Source organism: Scyliorhinus torazame, chromosome 11 (genome assembly GCF_047496885.1).
Source record: "Scyliorhinus torazame isolate Kashiwa2021f chromosome 11, sScyTor2.1, whole genome shotgun sequence".
NCBI classification, from domain to species: Eukaryota; Metazoa; Chordata; class Chondrichthyes; order Carcharhiniformes; family Scyliorhinidae; genus Scyliorhinus; species Scyliorhinus torazame.
The window spans coordinates 172,341,624-172,362,388 of NC_092717.1; the positions used below are offsets into that span (position 1 = coordinate 172,341,624).

General features: G+C 45.4%; 1 protein-coding gene across 11 annotated transcripts in view; it reads right to left on the minus strand.

Annotated features, from left to right (window-relative positions):
• triqk (triple QxxK/R motif containing) overlaps nucleotides 1-20,765 on the minus strand; it is a 150,266-nt gene that overhangs the window by 89,876 nt on the left and 39,625 nt on the right. For all 11 annotated transcript variants that reach the window (XM_072468014.1, XM_072468008.1, XM_072468013.1 and 8 more), the window contains one exon: nucleotides 2,811-2,893. In XM_072468014.1, the coding sequence (XP_072324115.1) occupies nucleotides 2,811-2,871 (61 nt within the window). In that variant the 5' untranslated portion in view covers nucleotides 2,872-2,893. The remainder of the gene's footprint in view (nucleotides 1-2,810; nucleotides 2,894-20,765) is intronic.

The following is a 20,765-nucleotide window of genomic DNA, read 5'->3' on the forward strand; positions in this document are numbered from 1 at the left end:
CCTTGCTTAAAAATTGTTACATCTCTAAGCATCATCAGTTCCAATGAAGAGTCACTGACCTCAAACGTTGGACTGATTTTTAAAACAGCTGCAAAAGCGGAACCGCGGGCAGACAGGCCCGTATGGTCCCACTTCGGGGCCATTTTTGAAGGCCATTGGTTGGAGGGCACAAGCTATTATTAAGGCAATTGAAGGTCCTGTGAAAGCCAAAGTTCTGAAGCTCATCCTATGAAGCTTATGGTTTCAATAGAGAGACCACAGATTGCCCTCAAATCTCTAGATAAAAAGGGGAAAAATATAGCCAATTCTGTCCTCATCCCGATGGTCTACTTTATGCACGATGGTATCAAGCTTTGCATGGACCTTTGGAACGCAAATACCAAATAACACTATGTGCTGAGGTTCTATTTGCCCTCGTTGTTGCAAAAATTACGTCTGGCCATGTTGCTGCACAATGCTGCAGGCAGTTGGATCACGTCATACTACCTCTCTCTCATGGAAAATGTTGGCCACAAGACCATCAGGCAGTGGTCCACATAAAAGCTCGAGGACGAACTAGCAAATGGATCTGTATAGCTTTGGTTATTTTTAGTTAATTAGAATGAGTTACTCACAAGTGATGGACTAGTCACTGATTGATATGTTTTTTGAGATAAATCAATTTTCAGCTGTTTTAATTCAACTGCATCAAGTTACCATTTTTGAATATATCAAAGGTAAATGTTCTCATAAAACCTTTGCTTGAAAAATATGTTGTAAACTTCTGTCTGACTATACTGGTATATGGCAGATTTTATGTTTGTTGACATGCAAATTAGTTTGAGTAAAACTTGATGGGAAAAAAGGCGCTTCTCAAAAAGAATGCAATTTTGGGCAGAATTTGTGCCCAGATCGCCAGTAATTTTAAAAATCCTTTCACAGGATGTGGGCGCCATTGGCTAGGTCAGCATTTGTTGCCCATTCCCAATTGTCCTCAAGGATGTGGTGGTGAGCCACCATCTTGAACTGCTACAGTCGATGTGGTGCAAGTACACCCCCAATGCTGTTAGGAAGGGAATTCCAGGATTTCAACACATTGAAGGAACAACAAAATTGCTGCAAGCCAGAATGACATGTGGCTCGGAAGCAAACTTTCAAGTGGTAGTGTTCCCATGCCCTTTTGGGTGGTAGCGGTCACGCGTTTGGAAAATGCTATCAAAGGTGAGTTGCCACAGCGCATCTTGTATGTGGTACACAATAATGCCATTGTACACTGGGGTGCGAATCAAGCAGGATGCTGTGTCCTGGATATTGTTGATCTTCTTGAGTGTTATTGGAGCTGCAGTCATCTAAGCAAGTGTAGTGCATTGTATCTTATTCCTGATTTTGCCTTTGCAGACACTGAACAATCATTGGGGAGCCAGAGGTGAGTTGCTGTCCACAGAATTCTCAACCTCTAACCTGCTCTTGCTGCCACAGTGTTTATACAAATGATCCAGCGAAGTTTCTGATCAATGGTAACCCTCAGGATGTTGATAGCGATGAATTCAGTAATACCACTGAAAATGTTAAGGGTTAGATTTTCTCTTGATGGAAATGGTCATTGCCTGGCACTTGTGGTGCAATTATTACTTGCCACTTGTCAGCCCAAGCCTGAGTATTGTCTGGGTCCTGTTGCACCCCCTCAGCTGGTGAATCAATGCATCTGTACTTCTCCATGTTGAACACCACTTGGATGAAGCACTAAAGGTGGTAATCAGCTGGACATTTCCTTGCCCACGTTCAACCTGATGGCATGAGACATCATGGGAGTCCGGAACTAATGTTAAGGACCCCAGGACAACTCCCTTGCAACTCTGTATTGTGCCTATACGTCTATCCTGTGATGGAACAGGATATATCCAGGGATGGTGATGTCCAGGACATTATCTGTAAGATATGTTTCATTTAGTATGACTATGTCAGGCTGTTGCTTGACTAGTCTGTGAGGTAGATTTTGGCACAAGCCCCTATATCTTAGGAAGGAGGACTTTGCAAGGTCAAGAGGGCAGTTGAGCCATTGTTATTTCTGGTGTCTAGCCTGATGCTGAGCGGTCTGTCTGGTTTCATTCCTTTTTTGTGGTTTAGTACATCCAAGTAGCTCACTGGGCGATTTCAGAGGGTACTTAAAACTCAACCACATTCCTGTGGGTCTGGAGTCACATCTAGGCGAGAGCAGGTCAGGACAGCAGGTTTCCTTCCCTAAAGGACAATAGTGATCCAGATGAGTTTTTACGACAATTTCATGGTCAGAATTACTGGGTCTCATTTTTAATTCCCTTTTCATTAGTTAATTGAATCTAAATTCAGCCAGCTGCCATGGTGGGATCTGAAACCATGGCCGAAATTCTCTTTTCTAACCGGCAGCACCCCCCCCCCCCGCTCCTGCGGGTTTCCCGGCGCCGTGGGGTGGCGTCAATGGGAAATTCCATTGACAAGCAGCAGGAGCAGCGAATCCCGTTGACAGCGAACAGTGCGCCACCATGAAATATGCGGCTGGGGGGCTGCAGAATCCCGTCCCATATGCCCAGACACTGGCCTTTGGTCCAGTGACACTAGCTCAATGCCACACCTCCCGCAAAGTGTAAACATAAACTGTAAGGCAGCTAGTCCAAATGAAGCCTGATCTAAAGTTTTTAAATGTTACAAAATAATATTTCAAATAAATATGAAAAAAATGCCTTGCCTTTTCTTACAGAAAATGTTGTTTTTATAAAATTAGTAGTTATAACTTACATAATTATTTCACAATCTGCAATAAAATATAACATTCAAAGGATTAAAAATAATACCTATTTGTTTCCGGTAGTGGTCGATTGGGATTTTAGAGGCACTGGCATCTTTCCTTCCCATTTTCAATGTTGCAACAGAATATCTACAAATTAAGAAGATTGTGATCAGGAGATATTTTCAAAAATATACTTCAAATGTTTGAATCATGAATATAAATAATTAATCTGTTGACTCACAACTCTATTGAGTGAATTGACGAATTATAAACATTTTGCAAGGGAACCTGAAGATGGTCATCTCCGTATTTTGCAATAATCCAGGTGGGACCCAATTCTTCTTTATAAACATTTTTGATTGATCTATGGGATGTGGGTGCTGCTATCAAGGCCACCATTTACTACCCATCCATAATTGTCCTTAGGTGGCTGCAGTCGATGTTAAGGTGCTCCCATAATGATGTTAGATAAGGAAGTCCAGGATATTGACCCAGTAACATGGAGGTAACTGTAAATCGTGGTACTCCTAAGCACCTGCTGAACTCGTCCTTCAAGATAGAGATCGCTAATTTGAGAAGTGCAGTTGAAGAATAATTGGAGAGTTGTTACAATGCCTCTTGTGAATGGTAGACACTGCAGCCATAATCTGCTGGTGGTGGAAGGACTGCATGGTACAAGGAGTGGTTGGTTTCTAATCCAGCGGGCTGCTTTATCCTGGATGATGCTGAGCTTCCTGAGTGTTGCTTGATCTGCACTCATCCAAGTAAGTGAAGAGTATTCCATCACACAACTGATCTGTGCCTTGTTGGAGGTAGTGAGGCTTTGAGGAGTTGGGAGTAGGTTCCTCGCCACAGAATTTGGAACCTCTGATCTACTCTCATAGTCACAGTAGTTGTATGGATGCACCAGTCAAAATATCTAGTCAGTGGTCATGGTAGCTGATTCAATTATAGCCACTAATTGTCAAGGGGAGATAGTTACATTCTACCTTGCTGGAGATGGCTATGGTATCACACATGTAAGGCACAAAAGCTACTTGCTACTTCTCAGTTAAAGCTTGTTTGTTGTCCTGGTCTTGGTGCATGAGGGAATGGATTGTTTCATTACCCGAGGTTCAGATCTTCCTCACCTACACCAGCTCTAATTTGTCACATTGTTTGTCTGACATTCAGTATTGAGTTAGTAAAAGGTTTCTCCAATATTGGTGGTTCACAGAGATGGCGAGGCTATGGAGAGATTTGAAAACATGATAATTTTAAAATGAAGGCATTGCCAGATGGATTGTCAATCCAGGTCAGTGAGCACAGAATGATCGGTAAACGGATTTGGTACAAATTATGGTAAGGGCGGGAAGCAGAGACGAGTTCAAGTTTATAGAAGGTCAAACAGGAGCTATTGTCCATAGTTCCCAATACAAACTCCATTCCCGAGTCACTGATTTTCCATCCTTCTCTCTGGCTAAGGCCGAATCTTAGTATGACAAAGTCAGGCTGTTTCTTGACTAGTCTGTGGGGTAGATTTTGTTGGCAACCTTGGTGTCGTATTTGATGAGCTTCTGACCATGTATTGGTGACCTCACAAAAAATGCCTGCTTCCACTTCCCCAACATTGTCCATCTCCACCTCTGCCTCAACTCATCCGCTGCTGAAACTCTCATCCTTGCTTTTATTAAAACTGGTGATGACTATCTGAATACTCTCCTGGCGCCTATTTTACAGCCTCCACAAACATAAGCTCACCTAAATCTGTGTTGCCCACACCAGGTCCGATTCACGCGGTGACCAAATCTGGCTTGTCTTCTGGCACTATTGATTTAAAGATTCTCTATCTTGCTTTCAAAATCCTCCCTAACTCTGTCACCTCATCAAGCTCTCAGCACCGCTCCAAATCTGTGCTCTTGCCTAGCTCTAATTTTAATTACTCCACCATTGGCAGTTGTGCCTACAGTTGCCTCGGCCCCAGGTCTGGAATTCCCTCCCTAAACCTCTTCGCTCCTCTCGCCTCTTCGCCCCTCTCTCTCTCCTCTTCGCCCCTCTCTCTCTCCTCTTTGCCCCTTTCTCTTTCCTCTTTGCAGACATTCTTTAAAAACTCTTTAGCCAGGATTTTGGTGATCTGCTGTACTATCTCATGTGGCTCTATCAAGCTTTATTCACTCATGCTCTTGGGATATTTTACGATGTTAAAGGTGTGGTATAAATATATACAGTAAGTTCCCATTTTAAGTTGCCTAATTCTACGTTTTTTCACTTTACCATCATGGAAAAATAGGGCCGGTCTGCGAACATTCGCTTTAGCATCATTTCTCACCGGGGCTGATGGAGCATGTGTGACCGATTGGCATCATTAAATGAATTTAGAGTACCCAATTTATATTTTCCAATTAAGGGGCAATATAGCGTGGCCAATCCACCTAGCCTGCACATCCTTTGGTTGTGGGGGCGAAACCAACGCAAACACGGGGAGCGATTGCCACCATTTTAAAGCAACCTCTCTTACCACCCCCAGCCGATACTCTCTTTCACTGGTAGAGACTCGTCACTTCCGTCCCAAAACCTCCCATTTGCAGCTCCTCTCCTTCCCTTCCTCCCTCGTTGGGAATCGGGACGGAACCCAGCCGGTAAATCCCGGGTCACTGGTAGAGACTCGTCACTTTCCAGGATTCCCAATGACTGTTAGTCTCACAAGATCTAGCGTCACAATCTGGGTCCCACTCCCAATGAGTGGGACCCAGTCTCACACAGCTAAGTGAGTTTAAGAACCCACTCAGCCGTGCTGCGCCAGACTGATCGGCCGGATTGATCGGCCGCCCGGCATTGATTGCGTCACCAAGGAGACCCACTGTTCAATACTGGTCCCCACAAACCTGATGAAGGAGCTGCACTCCAAAAGCTAGTGATTGAAACAAACCTGTTGGACTTTAACCTGGGGTTGTAAGACTTCATACTGTGCCCACAAATGGGGACCAGGCAGAACAGTATCTGAGGGGGTCTCCCAGGTCATTGGACGCCCCAGATGGTTGGCCTCCAGGCACGGTGGCACACTGGCACTGTTGGTGCCACCTGAACACCTTGGCACTGCCAGCCTGACCCCTGGCAGTGCCATCATGGCACCCTGTCAGTGCCACCTTGGCACCCTGTCATTGCCACCCAGGTGCCAACCCGGAACTTCCAGGGTGCCCAGATGGCACTGCCAGGGATGCCCAGCTGGTATGTGGTGGGGTGCGGGCTCAAGGTAAGTTGGAGCTTTGGGGTGGTCCAGGGTTTGCATCAGGGGAGGGGAGGTTTGAGAGATGAGGGTGCTATTTAAAAATGGCGTCCCGATCTCTTCCTGCACTGAGAAGCTCCACTTGTTGTAGCTCAGGAAATGATGCGAATTGCGGCCTCGGGGAGCGTTCCCCTTCGGGGCATGAAAACAGAGTGCTGTTAGATAGCAGGGTCGTTAGCGCCAGGAACGACCCTGCTAATCTTGCCCAGAATGGTCTCGGTTTTATTTTGGTTAGATTGCACCCTATAAGTGATACAACATTACTAACCCACAACATTAGTGAAAAAAATACATGACTAAACATTAATTTTTCAGTAACATAGGCTGGGATTCTGTGTTGCTAGCCTGCCCCGCTCCTGCTGCTCGCGAGGATGGAGAATTAGGGAAGTAAACACATGGGGCGAAATTCTCCGGAAACGGCACGATGTCCGCCGACTGGCGCCCAAAACGGCGCAAATCAGACAGGCATCGCGCATCTTTGGGGGCCGAGCCCCAACATTGAGGGGCTAGGTCGGCGCCGGACGAATTTCCGCCCCGCCAGCTGGCGGAAAAGGCCTTTGGTGCCCCACCAGCTGGCGCGGAAATGACATCTCCGGGCGGCGCATGCGCGGGAGCGTCAGCAGCCACTGACAGCTTCCCACGCATGCGCAGTGGAGGGAGTCTCTTCTGCCTCCGCCATGGTGGAGACCGTGGCGGAGGCGGAAGGGAAAGAGTGCCCCCGCGGCACAGGCCCGCCCGCGGATCGGTGGGCCCCGATCACGGGCCAGGCCACCGTGGGGGCACCCCCGGGGCCAGATCGCCCCGTGCCCCCCCCAGGACCCCGGAGCTCGCCCGCGCCGCCTTGTCCCGCCGGTAAGGTAGGTGGTTTAATTTACGCCTGCGGGACAACGGTTGACCTTGGGTAGGGTGCTCTTTCCAAGAGCCGGTGCAGACTCGATGGGCCGAATGGCCTCCTTCTGCACTGTAAATTCTATGAAATCTATGACAGGCATTTTAGCGGCGGGACTTCAGCCCATCCGGGCCGGAGAATCGCGCGGGGGGGCCCGCCAACCGGCGCGGCGGTTCCTGCCCCCGCAGAATATCCGGTGCCGGAGACTTCGGCAACCGGCGGGGGCGGGATTCACGCCAGCCCCCGGCGATTCTCCGACCTGGCGGGGGGTCGGAGAATCTCGCCCATGGTGTGGGAAATTTTAAATGGCGCCCTCATCTCTCGAACCTCCCCTCCCCTGATGCAAAACCTGGACACCCCCAAAGCTCCAACTCACCTTGAGCCCGCACCCCACCACATACCAGCTGGGCATCCCTGGCAGTGCCATTTGGGCACACTGGAAGTTCCAGGTTGCGTGCGGGAAAAAAGGGATCCATTTCATGGGGCACTGACATCCATATTGGAAAAGGAGAGATCTGGAACATTGCGACAGTCTCCACCTGAAGCGATCTGGGATCAGGGGCGAAATTCTCCCCCAACTGCGCGATGTCCGCCGACTGGCGCCAAAAACGGCGCCAATCAGACGGGCAACGCGCCGCCCCAAAGGTGCGGAATGCTCCGCATCTTTGGGGGCTGAGCCCCAACATTGAGGGGCTAGGCCGGCGCCGGAGGGATTTCCGCCCCGCCAGCTGGCGGAAATGGCGTTTGTTGTCCCGCCAGCTGGCGGAAATGGCGTTTGGTGCCCCGCCAGCTGGCGCGGAAATGCGGCGCATGCGCGGGAGCGTCAGCGGCCGCCGACAGTTTCCCGCGCATGCGCAGTAGGGAGAGTCTCTTCCGCCTCCGCCATGGTGGAGACCGTGGCGGAGGCGGAAGGGAAAGAGTGCCCCCACGGCACAGGCCCGCCCGCGGATCGGTGGGCCCCGATCGCTGGCCAGACCACCGTGGGGGCACCCCCCGGGATCAGATCGCCCCACGCCCCCCCCCCCAGGACCCCGGAGCCCGCCCCCGCCGCCTGGACCCGCCGGTAAATACCAGCTTTGATTTACGCCGGCAGGTCAGGCAATTTCTGGGCGGGACTTCGGCCCATCCGGGCCGGAGAATTGGAGAATTGAGCGGGGGGTCCTGCCAACCGGCGCGGCCCGATTCCCGCCCCCGCCCAATCTCCGGTACCGGAGACTTCGGCGGAGGTGGGGGCGGGATTCACGGCGGCCAACGGCCATTCTCCGACCCAGCGGGGGTCGGAGAATGACGCCCCAGATTCCTAGTGGAAAGGATAAATAGTGTGGTCACAAGGACTAGCAAATTGGGAGGGAGAGCCCTTAGGGAAAGCCAATAAAGTTCCCAAAACAAGGGCAGAGAGTAAAGAAATAGTCAGGAACCCAACTTCAGGAACTGCAGCTAATGACAAAATTACAAGAATTACACTGGTTAAACCAAAAGAGAAAAATAATAAACAAGCAATAAAGCATCAGTGCTGAGGGACAGGTCATGGGGTATAGCCCAGTTACGAATTCTATGAACGAATGGACGGTTTGTAAGGAATAAACTAGATGAGCTGCAGGTGCAAATGCAAATTGAAGATTATGATGTAGTAGTTATTAGGGAGACATAGCTGCGGGATGGTCAGGACTGGGAATTAAATATAGCTGGTTATAAAGTTTATAAGAGGGATATGGAAGATGGCAGAGGGGGTGACGTGGCCTTACTGATTAGAAATACTGTCACCTCAATGATGAGGAAGGATATAATGAGGGGAAAGCATCCAGTGGAGACCATATGGGTTGAAATGAGAACAAAAGAGGATCTGAAGTTGCAGTGGGTGTTGTGTATCCCCTGGTGGCAGTTTTGAGGTGTTAGATTATATAAATGCAGAAATTAGGCAAGTGTGTAGCAAAGGCAAAGTAGTATTAATGGGGGATTTTAACTTCCACTGGGATTGGGAGAAACAGCCAAGCACCTGTCAGACAGATAGTTAATTTCTCTAATGTGTCCAGGATAGTTTCCTGCAGCAATGTGTTCTAAGTATAACAAGGGGGCAGGCAATATTAGATTTAGTAATGAGCTAAATTTAATTAGTAGCCTAACTGCGTGCGAACATTTATCAAATAGTGATCACATGACTGAACTCAGGGTAGCCCTTGAAAGTGAAAAGCACGATTCAGTGACTATAATTTTAGACTTGGGTAAGGGTGACTTTAACGGGATGAGACAGAGACTGCCCACGGTAAACTGGGAAGCTCTGTTAGTGGGTCTAACGACTGGAGACCAGTAGGGAATGTTTAAAGAAATATTTAATGAAATACAGAGAGAGTATATACCCCTGAGAGGAAAAGGCTCCATTTCACAAAAAAAACAAAACAGCTATGCACAACTAAAGAGGTTCGGGCAGCATAAAAAAAGGCTCACAAAAATGCAAAACATAACACAGATCCGGACGAATGGGATAGATACAAAGACCAACAAAGCGTCACAAAGCAGCTTATAAGAGCTACTGTAAAGAGATTATGAAAGGAAACTTGCAAGGGATATGAGAATCAATAAGAAATTTTATATTTATGTAAAGGGAAAGTGGGTGGCTAAAAGCTGAAAATGGAGGTATTGTCACTAATAATGGGGAAATGATAGACACGTTGAACAATTATTTTTGCCTCTGCACCACTGAAAAGCAGGATAACTTGCCGCAATCCCAAAAAGTTGCATCTGTGATTACGAATGACTTTAATCTGCGTAGAGATTGGGTGAGCCAGATTAGTCACAGTATAATAGAGGAGGAATTCTGGAGTGGATTTTCTGGACCAATACATTGACGAACCAACAAGGAACAGGACTGATGTGCTGGGTGTTCTGGATCACATACAGGTCACCAACACTTGAAGTAGTGCAACACAATTTTATTAAAAAGTTAACTATTTAAACATACTTGAACTGTGGGTAAATACGATACCAGCTTTAACTAAAGACCTTTGCCTTGTCCTAACCAGTTGATGCACTCAGCACATGGTGAATGTCTGTGTTGCAGGTTGTGAGCTCTGTGCTCCTAGCTAGCTGCTACTCGAATGAACGGGAACTCTGTCCCCTGTCTTTATAGTGTGTGTGCTCTCACTGGTGATTGGCTGCAGTTTTGTGTATGTTGATTGGTCCCACTGTGTGTCCATCGGTGTGTGTCTGCACCATGATATACTGGTGTATATTATGACACGGACATTTTGGGCTGGGTGTTGTGCAATGGCAAAGGGTTAGTTGGCATTCTGGTTGTGAGAGAACCCTTGGGGATGAGTGACCACAATATGACAGAATTCTTTGAGGTGGATAGTGAGGTAATTGATTCTGAGACCAGGGTCCTGAACTTAATAAAGGTAACTATGATGGTATGAGGCATGAGCTGGCTATGATGGACTGAGAACATTACTGCAAGGACAGTGGACAGACAATGGCAGGCCTTCAGAGAACGAATAGGTGAACTCCAAAAGTTGTTTATTCCTAGTTGGCACAAGAGTAGAAAGGTAACGATGGCCAAACCATGGTTTACAAGGGAAATTAGAGATAGCAATAGATTCAAAGAAGAGGCATATAAATCAGCAAGAAAAAGCAATAGACCTGAAGGACTGGGACTAGTTTAACATTCAGTGAGGGTGAACCAAGGGACTGATTAAAGGGAAAATACAATATGAAAGTAAGCTAACGGGAACATAAAAACTGACTGTAAAAGTTTCTACAGGTATGTAAAGAGAAAAAGATTGACAGAAACAAATATAGGCCCCTTACAGTAAGAAACTGAGGAATTTATAACAGGGAACAAAGAAATGGCTGAGGAACTAAATTCATACATTGGTTATGTCTTCAGAAAGGAAGACATGAATAATGTACTGGAAGTTCTGAGAAACACAAGTTTCAGTGAGGAGCTGAAGGAAATCAGTATGAGTAAATAAATAATTTTGGGGAAATGAATGGGAATGAAGGTGGACAAACCTCCAGGTCCTGATAATCTTCATCCCAGAATACTTAAGGAAGTGGCCTAAAAACAGTAGATCCATTGGTAGTCATTTTCCAAGATTCTTTGGACTCTGGAAAGGTTCCAAGAGATTGAGGATAGCTAATGTAAACCCGCTATTCAAAAAGGGAGGCAGAGAGAAAACAGGGAACTATAGACCAGTGAGCCTAATGTCTGTAGTAGGGAAGTTGCTAGAGTTCATTATCAAGAATTTCAAAGCACAACATTTGGATAGCAGTGGTATAATCAGAAAAAGTCAGCATGGATGTACGAAAGGGAAATCATGCTTGAAAAATCTACTGGAATCCTTTTCTGGGATTGTTACTCCTTCCTATTACCCTAGAGTGAACCGTTGGGCATTCATTTCCTTTTTGAATGCCCCCTTGCTCTTCTGTAGATTACCCCACAAGTAACTCCTTCCAGTCTACCTTGGCCAGATCCTGCCTTATTTTACCAAGTACGAAGTCTTACAACACCAGGTTAAAGTCCAACAGGTTTGTTTCGATGTCACTAGCTTTCGGAGCGCTGCTCCTTCCTCAGGTAGATTTACCAAAATCTACTCTCCCCAATCCATAACCTTTCTTTACAACTGGTCCATTTCTTTGTCCATAACTAACATAAATTGTACCATGTTGTGGTCATTGGGACTGTACGAATTATGTCTATTTTTGCAGGAAGGATTAATCTCTCTGCTACAGTGTGCGGCATTTATCTTTTGCTACACGGTAAGTACCATATAAGAGGCTAATTGTACTTTGTTATTCAACGTAACATTTCTGCTGACGACTTTAGCTGGCGATTTAAGTTCTCGCTGCATCCTTTGAAAAACATTAAGTTTGTCCTTGAGCTTGTCATGTTGCGTCTTCAAATGCCTTTGAAGTTTTGAGGGTTTTAAACTTTAATTTGCCAGCACTTTTCTGCATATAACACACATGGGCTTGGCATCCTGATTTGCAGTGGCACAATTAATAAAGCCACACCTCAAAAATAATCATCGTTTTACTGGTTGTTCCTGATTTCAGCTTCTTCTTAAGGGGCTGTTCATCAGAGGCCCTGGAGCTCACACCAGCACAGCTATGTTCTGCTGTGGACGCTCCTGTCCAGCTCTCTCCAGCAGATTTAGTTGCGAGATCCTGGCTTGTTTGTGTCTCTGGCTCTCTCTTCCTTATTACAAAATGATCCATTTGCAATTCTTCAGTGCCGGCAGCTACACAATGGAGGAATCTCTGCTCGTGATTTTGCGCCCAGAACACATGGCGTCAGCGTGACCAGCTCTCTACTGCCGCTTCCGGTGGGGAGATTCGTCGTTTGCTTAAAAAAAACGGCGCTGGGACAGCGCGCTGACTCTGGGTCTGCGCTCTGCCAGATCCGGCTGAGGGGGCACATATGTGCAGGATGGGCGGCAATCTCGAAAGTCGGTCGCAGCTGGCATTTTTACAAGCAGCTGTTGGGCGTTCCTCCCGGAATCGGAACGCCTCGGCTGATTGCACGCGACCCTCCCACGACCCCTCCGCAGGTCGCAACCTTCAGTTTGAAAAACTCTGGCATATCGTATCTGCTCTGATGAATATATATATGGCTCAATATGTAAAAGGCAGATGCATCAACATTTAGCGCAAATTAAAGTGTGCTCTTACAATTTGGGTGACAGTTTTTCCTCCCCTTTTTCTTTTGCAACTTCAGAGTATTATAGCTCAAAGTGTTGACCATCTTGACGTATGATACTGATAAGTGCCATTTCTTCCCAGAAGTCTGTTATTTGATCCTAGATTGATTAAATCTTTGTTTCCAAGTATCTTTCCAATGTGTCCTTATCGTCCAAAACTTTCAGAAAGGATTATAAGCAAATGTAGTCAACTTGTCATAGAATCATAGAATCCCTACAGTGCAAAAGGGGGCCATTCAGCCCATCAAGTCTGCACCAGCCCTTCGATAGACCACCCTACCTAGGCCCAATTTCCCACCCTATTCCTGCAGCTCCACCCTAAGGGCAATTTAGCAAATACCTATCCACCTAACCTGCACATATTTGGACTGTGGGAGCAAACCGGAGCACCCGGAGGTAACCCACATGGGAACAAGAAGAATGTACAAGCTCTACACAAACGGTTACCTGAGGAATCCAAGTCCCTGGCGTTGTGAGGCAGCAGTGCTAACCATTGTGCCACCATTTTCATGACCTGCCTAGACCATCGCCATAAAATTGATAATCCACTGGCCTTTAGAGTCAGGACACGATCCCAAACACTAATGTTCATTACAGCACGGCAGCACGGTCGCCTTGTGGATAGCACAATTGCTTCACAGCTCCAGGGTCCCAGGTTCGATTCCAGCTTGGGTCACTGTCTGTGCGGAGTCTGCACATCCTCCCCGTGTGTGCGTGGGTTTCTTCCGGGTGCTCCGGTTTCCTCCCACAGTCCAAAGATGTGCAGGTTAGGTGGATTGGCCATGATAAATTGCCCTTAGTGTCCAAAATTGCCCTTGGTGTTGGGTGGGGTTACTGGGTTATGGGGATAGGGTGGCGGTGTTGACCTTGGGTAGGGTGCTCTTTCCAAGAGCCGGTGCAGACTCGATGGGCCGAATGGCCTCCTTCTGCACTGTAAATTCTATGATTCTATGGTATGCAAGTAAAAGTTTAAGTTGTTTGGCATGAGCCTATAGATTGTTTTTCTGGATCTGAAACTTGCATAAATGAAAGAACAATCGTCGTTGAGCTCGATTTCGATCTTGATTTTCAGTCCGTGTTTATCCTACGCACATTTCCTCAGACAGTGAAACCCAGTATGTCGCTCAGGCATGTATCTGGCAAGTAGACACTGCAGAGCTAAGTAAAGAAGTGCAATCCACAATGAAAAAATCCTTTACGAATAGATTGACAAAATGTTGAATTTGAATCACAATAAAACAGAAGACCAGATGGGAAAGTTTGCTGGTTGATTTATCAGGAGTCTGATGTAATGGGCTCCGAGTCTCTGCAAATCTTCAATCCAATAAAAGGAACAAGCTTAATTTTGAGATGTCTGTGCTTGCAGATACCAGGCACAGCCTAATAAAGGGGGAAGTGTTCATCAGCTCCCTGTAAGTAGTGAAAACATACACCTATTTAGAAAGAACAAACTTAGAATAACGTAAAGCAAAGTACTGCAGATGCTGGAACTATGCAATAAAAACAGAAAATGTTGGATAAACTCAGCCGGTTTGGCAGCATCTGTGGAGATGCTTTTCATGTGGAGTTAACTTTTCAGGTCCGTATGACTCTTCAGGGGTTTTACACTTAGAATATCACATTTATGCTGCTACTAGTAAAATACCTGCAGAGATGGGTAGATGATCGGCACACCAATGTCACCATGGCTGTCAGTTTTATACCCCTCACCCCTGCCAACCTACTCCCCGGGATGGAAGCTGGCAGGATATAGGGTGGTGTAAAATTCCATCCTCTGTTAGCAAGTCTGAATTTAGAACCATAGAGAACTTACAGCAGAGAAAGAGGCCATTCAGCCCATCAGGTCTGCCACTCTAATCCCACCTACCGGGGGCGGTATGGTGGCACAGTGGTTAGCACTGCTGCCTCACAGCACCAGGGACCCGGGTTCAATTCCAGCCTTGGTCGACTGTGTGTGCGGAGTTTACACACTCTCCCCGTGTCTGCGTGGGTTTCCTCCGGGCGCTCCGGTTTGCTCCCACAGTCCAACGATGTGCAGTTTATAGGCATTGGCCACGCTAAATTGCCCCTTCGAGTCCAAAAGGTTAGTAGGGTTATGCGCATAGGACGGAGCATGGGCCGAGGTAGAATGCTCTTTCAGAGAGTCAGTGCAGACGTGATGGGTCGAATGGCCTCCTTCGACACTGTAGGGATTCCATGATGCCACACAGATAAAAAGTTATTCCATAGACAGGTTTAATTAGGATATGTTCAGGACTTAGACTTGCTTATTCGTGCTTGCATTGTTTTGTGGATTAGTTGTACGTGAAATCTAACTTTATAATGACTATCACAGTGATGAAGTGCAGTATTTGTGGCAGTTTGGTCCTCTGCCCAACCAGCAACTATATCAGTATGCTATATCAGAGATTGATCCATCTCACAGGAGGATTGTTTATTTTGAGGTACAAAGTGCAAAAGCCTGTTCCATATTTTAAGTTGTTTCACAGGAGGATAAACAAAAGGAACAGGTTTATAATTAAAGTACAATTTGTCAAAATGATAATGTACACAAAATTATTCCAATCACTGTAATTTTTTTTTAAAACTTGTTCAGAAAATTCTTATTTTCATTCCAACACCCTGGTTATTTCAAAGCTAGCAGAGAGCCACATCGAAAGATTTAGTAATGACTACATATAGGCAAAGAAAATGAAGAGATTGCATATGTTCCATTGGGGCTGTACCTAAACAAAGCACTTGAGGCCAACTCACATAATTAATCCTTTACAGTAGTCATTACCCAATCATGCCTACATGCTGTTCTGTCAGCCTGCCAGTAACAGGCAAACATCTAACATTAAATGTGAATGGGTGATGTGGGTCAGCCAAACATCTGTCACTCTGCTCCAGGTTAAGACCAAGTCACAAAATAAAATGTTTAATTTCCCATGACTATCTACCAAATACATTCCAAATGTATTAAGATCAGCCTGATTCTCCATATATACATTAACACAAAATACCGTATTAAAAAAACACAGCATTGTTTTTATTTTAAGAACAATTTTCACACGTCACAAGCTCTTCTTTTCCATTTAGGCGAGATGGCACAACACCCTGAGCAACAGTTCAAACTTTCACATGGTCAGAGGTGTGTTGAGTGAATTTACTACCCTGCAAAGCGGCGCAATATTTCAGTACTTTGAATTTAATGACAAGTAAATATCATGCATAAAAATTGTAGCATTCCTAAGCACCAGAGCAGTGTCAGAGCAGGCAGTGTCATTAGCTTAGCAATAAAGGCCTGTATCTTGTTCATTTAAATGAACCCTGGATCCTACAAAATAAAAATGTGTAATTTCCCAATAACTCACAGATCCTGGGCGTCATTCTCCGACCCCCCGCCGGGTCGGAGAATGGCCGTTGGCCGCCGTGAATCCCGCCCCCGCCCCCGCCCCCGCCTAAGTCTCCGCTCCCGGAGATTGGGCGGGGGCGGGAATCCGGCCGCGCCGGTTGGCGGGACCCCCCACTGGATTCTCCGGCCCAAATGGGCCGAAGTCCCGCCCAGGAATTGCCTGTCCCGCCGACGTAAATCAAACCTGGTATTTACCGGCGGGACCAGGCGGCGTGGGCGGGCTCCGGGGTCCTGGGGGGGGGGGGGCGCGGGGCGATCTGACCCCGGGGGGTGCCCCCACGGTGGCCTGGCCCGCGATCGGAGCCCACCGATCCGCGGGCGGGCCTGTGCCGTGGGGGCACTCTTTCCCTTCCGCCTCCGCTACGGCCTCCACCATGGCGGAGACGGAAGAGACTCTCCCCACTGCGCATGCGCGGGAAACTGACAGCGGCCGCTGACGCTCCCGCGCATGCGCTGGGAAACTGACAGCGGCCGCTGACGCTCCCGCGCATGCGCCGCATTTCCGCGCCAGCTGGCGGGGAAACAAACGCCATTTCCGCCACCTGGCGGGGCGGAAATCCCTCCGGCGTCGGCCTAGCCCCTCAATGTTGGGGCTAGGCCGCCAAAGATGCGGAGACTTCCGCACCTTTTTGCCGGCGCGATGCCCGTCTGATTGGCGCCGGCTTTGGCGCCAGTCGGCGGGCATCCCACCGTTGGGGGAGAATTTCGCCCCATTTCCCTCAGATTAAGGAACACAAAGAGACAAGAACAAGAAAAAGATCATTCAACCTAAATAGGCCTATTTATTTAAATCCATGTACAGGGTCCTGTCAAATTATTTTCACCTTCCCCTAGCATTGGTACCAAGTTTGTTTGCCTTTACAATTTGATGAATCATGTTAACTTACTTTCAAACTTCATCATCATACCCCTGGATGTTACTTTTAAACCAATTTGGGTAATTAATAGTCGTATTATTTTACACTGAGTCCACAATTTATATATTTATATTGCTTTACAGAGAGAGACTATTTGGCCCATCGCCACTGTACTAGCACTCTGACAGAGCTATCCTTAGTCCCATTTCCCTGCCTTTTCGTGCCTTTTTTCAATACCTATCCATTCCTTTTGAAAAAAAGGTTACTGTAGATTCTTTCTGGATAGGACCTTTTATGTCCTACAAATCCTTAAAGTATGTTCTCCTAATCTCTCCCATCATTCTTCTACTTATATTTAGTTTTGTAACTTATGTAAAAGGAAGTTTCACTCTGAAGGCATACAAATATTTCTAACTTATTGACTTAGCAGCAAGGCAACTTGGCCAGTGTGTCAGCCAAAGGTTGCACTCACCAGCAAAGGTGTACTCCACCACAATTAACTATAGGTATGTATCAGTCCTTAAGTGCTAATTATTTTAAGATAGTCTTAATTTATTATCCTGTATCCTAATTCAAAATAGATAATGGCATGGTGGCAGTGGTTGGCACTGCTTCCCCACAGCGTCAGAGACCCAGGTTCAATTCCAACCTTGGGTGACTGTGTGGAGTTTGCACTTTCTCCCCGTGTCTGTGTGGGTTTCCTCCGGGTGCTCCGGTTTCCTCCTACAGTCCAAAGATGTGCAGGTTACGTTGATGGCCATGGTTATTGTCCAAAGGTTAGATGGGGTTACAGGGATGGGGCGAGAGTGTGGGCCTGGGTAGAGTGTTCCTTCAGAGAGTCGGTGCAGACTTGATGGGCTGAATGGCCTCCATCTACACTGTAGATATTCTATGTATTATATAACTGTATCTCGTTCACCCCAATGACTACTTTCATTATTTAAAATAATTGGATCATTTTTCCCATTGGCTTAGCATAAGTCTGTTACTTCAGTGAATTCGATTTCCTTTCTTCATTTTATAGCGATTTTAACCTCACCTTTCACAACAGGACTATATGCCCTATTTGCCCTACTGGTTTCTGGTATATCTGAATGTGTTATTCTGGGTCTAATTTCTACCCAGTTAAATAATTGATATACTCAACAAGGTTCCTGCTCATGAATCTTTTATGGGGACAGAAGAATTCTACTTTACCCAGTTGTTCCTCATACCTCAGCAACCCAACGGCAGAGATTAGGGTTCTTTCTTTTGCTTCTCCACAACACTTCTACATTCTGCTTGGCCCTTCCTCTGGGTTGAGACAATCAGAATACAAACATACACAATCATGGAAATAAAAGCCAAACTGGTCCATCAAGCTTGTCGGACTACCAGTGTCCACATCCCTACCGCCACACACATCATTGTTCAATCTTCTGGGAGAGAAGAATGTACAGAATATTCCAGGTGCCACCGACTTTACCACAATCAGCGGAACTAATCTGGTAGCATCATCCAGTAACCAGCTTATCTTGCTTGTTGCCACGACCCACTGTTTAGGTTTCGTGAATGATAAAATCATCTTAAATTTCTTGCAACTCTAAGAAAGTCTATTCTACTCAATTTTTTTCTATTTTTATTTCAAATATATGCAGTAGATTATATATGTCCATGTTGAATGTCATATCGTTATCCTAAGTACATACGCTATGAAGCTTTCTTTACAAATCTTAACTGACAACTAAGTCTGAGGTCCCCCGTCCCTCAACTTGACTTCTTCTCCAAATATAGCAACCTTGTACTGAAAATTAATTATCAGTTCATACTTCTATACCAGGAATAAAAGAGATTTCAGATCATGTACCAGGAGCACCCATAGTGCCATAAACCAGGACAGAGGCCATTCGGCCCATCATCCCTTTGCTGAAGCCACCCAGAACAAATTATTTTGATGGTACAGAACATGGGTATTGCTGAAAAAAATAGATATGCTATGGAAGCTTTTCATCTTGCACTCATCAGTGCTGTCCCAAGAATACCACATTTCAAAAGGAGCAACAATTTATGCTGCATAAGAAAAAGTTGCTCATGTGTTAGCAAGGCATTACCATGAAGAATGAAACAGGCAGATAATGCCCCCAGCTCTTGTCAAGTTCCAAAAAGAATAAATGTCTGGATATGTATCTTTGAGCATTACTCTAATTCTTTTCACCTACTCTCTCCTAACATGGCATCTTCCTCTGCTTCAAACATTTATCCAATTTTCTCTTAAAAGATACTATTGTCTGCCTCAGTTACTCCCTGTGACAAAGTATTCCAAGTTCAAGTAACCTATTCTCAAAAGGCATTTTTCTTCATTTCTCCCCTCATTCTTTTATGCTCCCAGAGGAAATATTCCCATTACAACACAACAAAAATTACATAGCATTAAAAACATCAGTTAAATATCTCCTTGGACTTCTGCGTCAGTGGGAATCATCCCAGTGTTTTCTCTCTCCTTAGTTGACTATCCTCCTTGTTTTTTCATTCATGACATCATCCTACTCAATTTACATTATATACACTGGGTCAATCAATAAATACCTCCTCCCACCCCCGTATCTAGCTTCTCTAAACTTTATGCTTTCTTTCCTACAGCCAATTACAAAATTTTCATTTACCAAATCTTAACTTCACCCTTAGTTTTATTAATCTAAATTTATAAAGAGATCACTTTTGATATACTTTGTCAAAGGCCTCCAGGAAGTCCCAACTGCAACACACAGATGGCATCTTTTATGGCCAATGCTGGTCACACTACTCAAAATGTAATCTCATCACTGCTTGACAGAATTAATTTATATCAGATCACTAACACAGCTTTAAGCTCCATTTCCCTTACTGTATAATTGGGAAGTTTTTTAAGCAATCTGCTACAGTACATTAAAAAATGATACCTAATATTTTACTGTACTTAAAGTCAAAGTACACTGAAAATCCTGCATTCTGGTCTACTGTACACTTCTAATTATAAAATGAAAAATATGGTAAGCGAGCTATCCTCCTTCAAAGCTGCACAGTAATCTTCGTTCTCTCGCACTGCTTTGATGGTTAGTAAACAAAACTCTACAGAAATCCTGGGAGACATCAGCACACGCTGCCAGTGTCTAATCAGATAGCCATTTGCATAAAGTATCAAGTGTAATTTAAAATGTGTTGCTGTAGATGTGGAAAGGGAATAATAGATCTATATTGGTATGTTTGAAATGAAGGTTGTTATCAAAAACACATTCCTTTGGGATTGTAACTCATCACCCACTGCACTTGCATAAAGACTAGTTTATACCTCAGAAGGCCAAACTACATTGATATTCTTACATGATTGCTAAAAACACTCGAGGAAAGCAACCCACTGCAGTCTCAAAAAAATTAAGATTTCTTGCTATATTACTTGTGGGTATGCAAAAGTTATTTGAACATTAATATAACCTTGACCAAATTAAATTGCAGTGGTTCAAACATTAACAAAGTATTTTATCAACCATTCTCTCAATTAGCTTCACTATGTAGGGAATTTAAGCGGAAAACGTTTTGGAAATAGCAATGCAAATGACATTCCACTTATTTTGATCCCAGATATGAAATTTACTGCTCAAATTAAAATGTTAAAAATGCAGTTACATATCCACAAAATTATTAGATGTTCAGCAATAGTTGGGTGGGTAAATGCATTGTGTATAAAGACAGAAATATTCCTGGTTCAAAATACGGTTTGGGCTGAGATGAGTCACCTTAGCCTGGCCAACAACAGAAACATTGCAATATCTGTGGGTTTGGAGAGTAGTGGGAGGGGGTAAAAAAATCAGTCATTGTTTTGAGTCCTGTGAAGCAATTCTTAAGAACTTAAAGTTAGAGATTTGTTCTTGGTAACACCCTTTTTTTGGAAGATACGGT